The sequence below is a fragment of the Galeopterus variegatus genome, unplaced genomic scaffold (assembly GCF_000696425.1).
Source record: "Galeopterus variegatus unplaced genomic scaffold, G_variegatus-3.0.2 Scaffold4359, whole genome shotgun sequence".
Taxonomy (NCBI): domain Eukaryota; kingdom Metazoa; phylum Chordata; class Mammalia; order Dermoptera; family Cynocephalidae; genus Galeopterus; species Galeopterus variegatus.
Genome location: NW_007730470.1, coordinates 17,299 through 26,834, shown reverse-complemented (window position 1 = coordinate 26,834; position 9,536 = coordinate 17,299). Strand labels below are relative to the sequence as shown.

Genomic DNA, 9,536 nt, shown 5'->3' with positions numbered 1-9,536 from the left:
TGGGGTACAGTGTGTTGTTTCAATACATACATATGCTGTACATTGATTCATTTAGGATAGCATAGCCTTGTACTCGTTAGTCCACCACTTCCCCTCCCCCTCCCGACCTCTAGTAACCATTATTCTACTCTCTACTTCTGAGAAACACTTTTTAACCCCTAGATTCCACGAGTGAGATCATGTGGTATGTATATATATAATATACATGTATTTGTATAATATATATAATATACATATATTTGTATTATATATAATATATATATATTTGTATAATATATATAATATATATATTTGTATAATATATACAATATATATATATATATATATATATATATATATATTTGTAGCTGGACAGTATTCCATTGTATTCCAAACATTTTTAAAAATAGTTTTAAAATCCATTTATCCACTGATGGGCATTTAGGCTGACTCCATCATTTGGCTATTGTGAACAGTGTTGCAATGAATGTGCAGTGCAGTGTCTCTTCGACACACTGATTTCATTTCCTTTGGGTACATACCCAGTACTGGGTCATAAAGTAGTTCAATTGAGAAACACTTTTTAACCCCTAGAATCCACGAGTGAGATCATGTGTGTATATATATAATATACATATATTTGTATAATATATATATAATATATATATTTGTATAATATATACAATATATATTTATATTATATATATATCTATATATATCTATATATATATCTATATATCTATATATATATATATATATTTGTAGCTGGACAGTATTCCATTGTATTCCAAACATTTTTTAAAAGTTTTTAAAATCCATTCATCCACTGATGGGCATTTAGGCTGACTCCATCATTTGGCTATTGTGAACAGTGTTGCAATGAATGTGCAGTGCAGTGTCTCTTTGACACACTGATTTCATTTCCTTTGGGTACATACCCAGTACTGGGTCATAAAGTAGTTCAATTTTTAGTTCTCCACACTATTTTCCACAATGGCTGTGCCAAGTTGCATTCCTACCAACGATGTAGGAGAGCTCCCCTTTCTCTGCATCCTTGCCAACATTTGTTATTTTCTGTCTTTTTGATAACAACCTTTTATCTGGAGTAAGATGATATCTCATTGTGGTTTTAATTTGCATTTCCCTGATGAGTGGTGATGCTGAACATTTTTTCATATGCCTTTTGGCCATTTGACTTTTTTGCTGTTTTTGTTGTCTGGCTAATATGGGGATCCGAACCCTTGACCTTGGAATTACCAACACCATGCTCTAACCATGTTGGCCATCTATATGTCTTCTTTTGAGAAATGTCTGTTCAGGTCCTTCGCCCATTTTTTAATTTTTTTTTTTTGCTGTTGTTTGAGTTCCTTATACATTCTGGATATTAGCCCCTTGTCTGATGTGTATGTCTTCTTTTGAGAAATGTCTGTTCAGGTCCTTCGCCCATTTTTTAATTTTTTTTTTGCTGTTGTTTGAGTTCCTTATACATTCTGGATATTAGCCCCTTGTCTGATGTGGAGTTTGCAAACACTTTCTCACATTCTGTAGGTTCTTTTCAATTTGTTGATTATGTCCTTTGCTGTGCAGTTTTTTAGTTTGATGTAGTCTGATTTGTCTATTTTTATTTTAGTTGCCTTTGCAGTCTTGCTCAAAAAAGTACTGCCCCATCCCATTATGTACAACGTTTCCCCTATGCTTTATTCTAGTAGTTGCATAGTTTCGGGACTTAAATTTAGGTCTTTAATCCATGTTGAGTTGATTTTTGTGTAAGTTGAGGGATAGGGGTCTAGTTCCACTCTTCTGCATGTGGATAACCAGTTTTCCCAGTACCATTTATTGAAGAGGCTGTCCTTTCCCCACTGTATATTTTTGGCACTGTGGTGGATTATATTATGTCCCCCAAAACTCCCTGAAGCTTGACATGTGTCCCCCAAGTTTTCTGTATTAGAAACTTAGCCCTCATTGTGACTGTTAAAAGGGTGGGAAATCCTATTACGGTAACTGAAAGGTGGAGTCTTGAAGAGGTGATTGTATTGTAGGACCATGCAATATTGAATGGATTAAAAATGGTGGTCAGGGGCATGGTTCTGACAGCTTTAAAAGAAGAGAATCTGTCTGTCTGTCTCTCTCTGCTTCCACTATTTTGTGTGAGACCCCTGGATCACTGTCGACAACACCAGATGGACTTTGGCCTTCCCAGCTTTAGAAACTATAAGCAATAAATTTTGTTTTTCTTTATGAATCACCCAGTTCCATGTATTTTGTTATAAGCAACACAAAAATGGACTAATACAGGCACCTTTGTCAAAAATCAGTTGGCTGTAAATGCATGGGTTTATTTCTGGGCTCTCTATTCTGTTCCATTGGTCAATTTGTCAGGTTTAATGCCAGTACCATGATGTTTTGGTTACTATAACTTAACAGTATATTTTGAAGTCAGGTAGGGTGATGCCTCCAACATCGTTCTTTTTGTTTTAAGATTGCTTTGGCTATCCATTTATTTGTGTCTTCAGTTTCTTTCAGCAATGTTTTATCATTTTCGTTATAGAGGTCTTTCACCTCCTTGGTTAAATTTACTGCAAGGTATTTCATTTTTTTGGTAGCTATTGTGAATGGTATTACTTCCTTGATATCACCTTCAGATATTTTGTTATTGGTATACAGGAATGCTAACTGATTTTTGTATGTTTGCATCCTGCCACTTTACTGAATTCATTTATTATTTCTAGTAATTTTTTCGTGGAGTCTTTATGGTTTTCTATGTATATGATCATGTCATCTGCAGATAGGGATAGTTTGACTTCCTCCTTTCAATGTGGATGCCCTTTATTTCTTTCTCTTGCCTTACTATGCTGGCTACAACTTCCAGTACTATGTTGAATAAGAATAAGAGTAAGGAAAATGGGCATCTTTGTCTTGTTCCAGATCTTAGAGGAAAGGGAATGAACTTTAAAAAGTTCTACTATGTCAATATCATCTAAACTCTATTAGCTTTTGAAGTGACTGGTGGGGAGCGGAGAGGCCAAATAGCTTAGGAGCAAGTCCACCTGAGCAACTTATTGTTATTTAATCTTTTTTATTCCCTTTATTCTATGTAAAGGGGATAATAACGTATGAAGCGATTGCCCTAGTATCTGGCACACAGTAATAGTTAACACTTATCTCTTCCTCAAATGAAGCCTTCAAATTTGCACTTTTGACTTTTTACATCTAACTTTGATTTATTTCTACTTTTCTTAATGCCTCTGAACTATACTCCCACTTAGATTACATAAAAGCATAAAAGAAATTAGATATTGATTTACTAAAGCAAGCATATGGGTCCTCTGCACTTATACATATAACAGAACTTTAGACTTCTTAAGCAACTCTAAGTACTTACAGTCTTCATTTGTTTATTTGTTTAAGTTTTGCTATGCCAGAGGGTCACTTGAGTATTGGGCAGGTAGTTTGCTCACTCACCAGCTAAAAGGGACTGAAATGCTGAATATTTTAAAAATGATTATACAATAAAAAGAAAGGTTTACTATATCCTTCAAGACTTTACAAACTTAAAGAATTAGTCTGTACCTCAAATGGTGACATCTATATTTTGTCTAAATAAGCAACAACATAAAGAATTACTTCTTAGGTTAACAAGAGCTAAAACATGTCAAACATATATCACATAGTTCTTCTATTATATAGCTATCTAGTTGGCAGTTTTTGAAGACTCATGTACAGGGCGTGGATTTAAGCACTTACATGAACTAATTTATTTAACCATTAATTATAAATACATGTCAATGATACCTTTTACCATCAAATATGGACAGAAGTAGAAATAATACAGAATATCAGAAAATTGGAGTTATAACATAAAAGTTTTTATAAGTTCTAAATAAAATACTGGAGTCATGGCCAGCCACCAACCCCCCCCCCCAAAAAAAAATGGAGTAATAAAAGGTTGTTAAAATTAAAACAAATTTCCTCAAATGGTGACATCTATATTTTGTCTAAATAAGCAACAACATAAAGAATTACTTCTTAGGTTAACAAGAGCTAAAACATGTCAAACATATATCACATAGTTCTTCTATTATATAGCTATCTAGTTGGCAGTTTTTGAAGACTCATGTACAGGGCATGGATTTAAGCACTTACATGAACTAATTTATTTAATCATTAATGATAAATACATGTCAATGATACCTTTTACCATCAAATATGGACAGAAGTAGAAATAATACAGAATATCAGAAAATTGGAGTTATAACATAAAAGTTTTTATAAGTTCTAAATAAAATACTGGAGTCATGGCCAGCCACCAACCCCCCCCCCCAAAAAAAAATGGAGTCATAAAAGGTTGTTAACATTAAAACCAATTTTTCACTTCTCATTTAAGGTTTAATATTTACTTGCTAACTGAAAAATATTGCTAGATTATTCCATAGATGCTCAGGTCACTCTGAGGGAACATCAGAGTGGAGTGAAAATATTCTTGATACACCAACGTAATTTTTACAAACTGTGATATTTCTCTCCACACTCTAAAACACCTGGCCATTAATTCTGAAGAGTGTAAAACATGATAAAGCATGCCTATGATATGCTACACACCTAGTTCTTCAGAAGAAAAAGAAAATCACAGGATGGTATACAAAAGAGAGAAAAGTAACTCAATGTGAGATTTGTGAGAGGCAAAGAAGAAATAAGAGGATTAAAACATATAATAAAAATACCTAATCTTTTATATTTGATGAGACAAAAAATACCCCCAAAACAAACAGACAAGAAATAAACACCTGTTTATACCAATCATCTTACCTGAAGAGTCCTTGTTTAAAAAGATAAGCACTAATATGACCCCCTTCTAGATACCGAATTTCACAACCAGGCCAAATTTCTTGTAGACTTCGAACTCCTGTTCGTGGGATATAGGCATCTTCTTTGGCTTGAACCACTATAATGAGGCTTGGGTCAACTGGAACTAGGTATAGGATTTTTAAAAATTCAATATGTAAGCATTTAAAAAGCTCTAAGATTCTTAAATGAATACTATAAATCATAATTAGAAAATAAAATACACCATACAGTAAGTGGAACACTTCTCAATCTATAACTCTTTTAAATTAAAAATTAACTCTAATATACCATAGTATCATTAATATTCATCTCTAATAAAATGAGATAAATATTGTAAAGATACAAAATCCAAAGTGTTTTTTCTGGGGAGTAGTGCAGCTGGCCAGTACAGGGATCAAACCCTGGACCTTGGTATCATCAGCACAACACTCTAACCAACTGAGATAACCAGCTAGCTTTCCAATGTGTTTTTTAATGAATAAGATGGTCTTAGATTTGCATGGATAAAATATGACACATTTAAATAACAAACTTATCTTGGGAAACATATTCTGGAGCCAACAAACAATATGCACTTGAAAACATGAAATTATCTTACAAAGCATCCTTAAAAATATTTCACAAATTATTACAGATCAGCAAACATTTTTAATTTCATATAAACATTAGTACCTGAGAAATTTGCTACATGAGTACATTCATCCATGACTCCTTTCATAAATATTAAAGACTCTTTTTGAAGATTGTTTCTTCTTTGTTCTTTACTGAGTAGGTGGTATGACTGAGGGTGGCAATTTGTATAACTACTTTTGTTGGTTGAAAATGTTTGATTGAAGCACTTCATCTTAGAGGTATCTTGCAACAAGATTCCTTCTGATGTGGCACTGATAGATGTTTTACTAGAATTATGGCACTGAGCAGGTTTTTGGGATACAACTTGGTCTGTCATATCTAAATTTAAAGTTCTGGGAACCAAATTAAGGTTAGCTAGCTTGTCTGCACTGCTAGGGAAGCGTTTCACAAACTCTTGTCCCATTTTGAAAGAATCTGTCTGAATATATGAAAGAAAAGAAAACATCATTTAATATAAAATAGGGCTTTATTTAACAACTTCGTTAAAACAAATTGAAGAGATAATGTGCATCAGTGGATAAATGGATAAATAAAATGTGGTATATACATACAAATGGAGTATTATTATTTAGTCTTAAAAGGAATGAAATTCTGACACATGCTGCAACATGAATGAACATTGAAGACATTATGCTAAATGAATAAGCCAGACACAATAGGTCAAATATTGTCTGATTCCACTTGTATAAGGTCTTTACAATAGTGAAATTCATAGAGACAGAAAGAGAATGACAATTGCCAGGGGCTGGGAGAAGAGAAGAATGGGGAGTTATTGTTCAATAGGTAGAGTTTCAATTTGAGAAGATGAAAAAGTTCTGGTGATAGTTGCACAACAATGTGAAGGTACTTAATGCCACTAAACTGTACACTTAAAAATGGTTAAAATAGTACATTTTATTTTGTATACATATATTTTTCATGATTTTAAAAAAGAACAAAGGGAAAAGAGATGTCAAAATTTAACTGAGGACTAAGATAAATGACATACCTTACCACTAAATGTTTCTTACTAAACAGTAAAGGGTATCATTTTAGTCTACATCATGTTTTTATTGCCAAAGTTTCGAAATCCATGATCTGATTTAAACTTAGAACTTCCAAAAGTCTCGGCAGTAATGTAAATTCAAGCTTAAGAGAACACCAGCCACCCTAAATCCCTTTCTCAGGTTGAACTAACAAGAATTAAAACTTATCAAGGAAACTATATTGCCTGTTAAAGTCTCAAAACTATATTCTAAGTTTAAGGAATTATAAATACAACATAATTTAAGTAAAAGTAAACTTTTTTATATACTAAAAGCAAGTCAAAAGAAAAAATGACAGCCTGGGAAAATATGTTTGCAACTCATATGACAAATGACTAATTACTTTAATTTATTAAAAGCTAGAACTGAATAATTTTTTAAAATCCCAAAACCACAATAGAAAAAATGAGTATAAAGGTTACATAAAATAAAAAACAAATCACTCCTAAACTTATAAAAGCATGCTCAAATTTACCCATAATTAAGTAAATTAAACTGAAACTATACCATTTTCTACTATCAGTCAATAAAAAAACCACAAGTTTGATAGCACACTGAATTTGTGAACTTATAGGGAAAATGACACTCACCTTCCTGCTGGCAGTGTAAATTGACACAACTAGAATTAGACAAAATCTAACCACATTATAAATTCATATACCTTTTGATTCAGCAATAAAATTTCTAGTGCAATGATGTATGTATAAAGTTACTCACTGCAGCTCTGTTAATGTTTAATGTTTCAGGGAATAGTGAAAGAAACAATACAAATGTCTATCAATAGGGTACTAGTTAATAAGTTATGGTACATCCATCCATATAATAGGCTATTATACAGCAGAAAAAATAAGGAAACATTTGTGTATAGTCCATAAAAAAAGTTCATATTGTATTGGTTTGTATACGGATCAAAAAATTCCCTGAAACATTAAACAATAATTTAGTAGGTTATTTGTTGAGGGGGATAGGTCCTAGGCAAATAGGGAACAGGAGTAGGAATCTTTTCACTATATATGTGTGTGTGTATACACATATATACACACACACATATATACATATATATACACACACACATAAATACATATATACACACACGTGGGTACCTCAAAAAGTTCATCAAAAAATTGAATTAAAAGATAATACAAATCTCTCCATGAACATATATACACACACATGGGTACCTCAAAAAGTTCATCAAAAAATTGAATTAAAAGATAATACAAATCTCTCCATGAACTTGTTGAAGACCCCTCTTTTTATAAGTTTTGATGCTTAAACTACATGACCATACTACAATCTAATTTTTAAATTAAATAATTGAACATTGGTTGAAAGCAAGGAAAAAGAATACCTAACAACCTGGTTACCAGAACAAATCATCCAGACCGTAAAAATATAAAAGAGAAAGGAAGTTTAGTAATATTTAGAAATGTAAGGATCAAAAGTTCCTACAATTACACCAATAAATTTGACTTCTTTTGATTGGGAAAACAAACAATAGGAAGTCATCTTGACATTTATTGAATATTCATTACTGTGAACTAGTTCTAACTGAGGCAAGTTCTTGGAAGGCTTCTACTATAGTTTGAATGTGTCCTCATGTGTTGGAAACTTAATCCCCAGTGAAACAGTGTTGAAAGGTGAGACATTTATGAGGTGATTAGGTCATAAGGGTTCTTCCTTCATGAATGGATTAATGCCGTTATCATAGGAGTAGGTTAGTTATGAGGAGTGGGTTCCTGATAAATTGAGTTCAACCCCATTCCCCTCTCTCTCCCTTTCTCTTGCCCTTCCGCCTTTCACCATGGGATGGTGTAGCAAGAAGGCTCTCACCAGATATGGGCCCCATGACCTTACACTTCCTAGCCTCCAGAACCATGAGCCAAATAAATTTCTGTTCTTATAAATTACCCAATTTCAGGTATTCTGTTACAACAGGACAAAACGGACTGAGACAAACCACACTGCCATTTCAGATGACCAAAATTTATGAACTTCCTTTAAAAAATACATGTAAATTTTCTTAGAAGCTTTCAAATATAGGTATCTTTCAGATTATACATACAGTGGAACACAAGGAACTAAATAGTAGGTAAAACTATTTTATAATAAAGTTCTTAGGCAAGCAATTAACTACCCTTTGACGTTATGCAAGACAGCCTACTTAATAAGAGTGAGGTTCATAGCGATGTAATTATAAATAAAAGGTCCTCATTGATAGTAGAAAGATTCCTTTTCTTTCTGAGATATCTTGAGAGTCTCAGTAACTTTCAAACTGAAAAGTTTTAAATTCATGAAAAGAATTTGTCACCTTTGGTGAGTAAAAGGTAACCAATTCATTATCCTGAAAACTGGTAAATTAAAGGAAACAACACTTATCCTGCCTCTCCAACATGAACTGAAAACTAGGTAAATAAATAATAGATGAAGGGAAGTGTCTCTTTATGTAATTATTTGAACTAATCAGTGAAAAAAAAAGATACAATTAAAATATCAGTATTTTGCAACTGTCAGTGAATTCATAGATACAGACATCAAGCATCAGTGGAGTCTTATGTCTCACAAAAAAAGACAATCTGACCATATGTGCTTCCTATAGTCTTGAGAAAGAAATCAAAACTGAGTTTAATCAAATCTTTAGATCCCGCTGCCAATTTGCAGACAATTATACAGCAATATGCTGAAATGCACCATGAGAATGAAATCAGAAAAATCTAGATTGTTAAGACACTCTCTACACATCAAACAACGCAAGTTCTTTAAGAAATAAATTATGAGGAAAAGAAAGTGATGGAAGGGAACTTACTGATTAAAAGACACATCAACTAAAAGAACTAAAGTGTCGAAGGATGCATATTTGGACAATAAAATTATTTGAAAGACAGAAGGAAATAATTACTATAAAAATCGGGATAATGTTGCTAATAGCTGGGGGAGGAAGGCCTTGTGATTAGGATACATGGAAGGGGTTTCCAGGCTGGGTGGTTAAGTTCTATTCTTGACCTATGTAGTAGTTACAAAACGTGTCTTTTGGGCGGGGGGGGGGGGGGGGTT

General features: G+C 32.9%; 1 protein-coding gene across 3 annotated transcripts in view; it reads right to left on the bottom strand.

Annotated features, from left to right (window-relative positions):
• The window catches only part of LOC103602924 (chromosome unknown open reading frame, human C4orf29), a 31,410-nt gene that overhangs the window by 11,908 nt on the left and 9,966 nt on the right, over nucleotides 1–9,536 (bottom strand). For 2 of the 3 annotated variants that reach the window (XM_008587370.1, XM_008587371.1), the window contains 2 exons: nucleotides 5,497–5,875; nucleotides 4,786–4,948 (listed from right to left, as the gene is read on the bottom strand). In XM_008587370.1, coding sequence (XP_008585592.1) covers nucleotides 4,786–4,948; nucleotides 5,497–5,875 — 542 coding nt within the window. Of the gene's footprint in view, nucleotides 1–4,448; nucleotides 4,949–5,496; nucleotides 5,876–9,536 lie in introns of those variants that run through there. The other variant, XM_008587372.1, reaches the window with a different exon arrangement.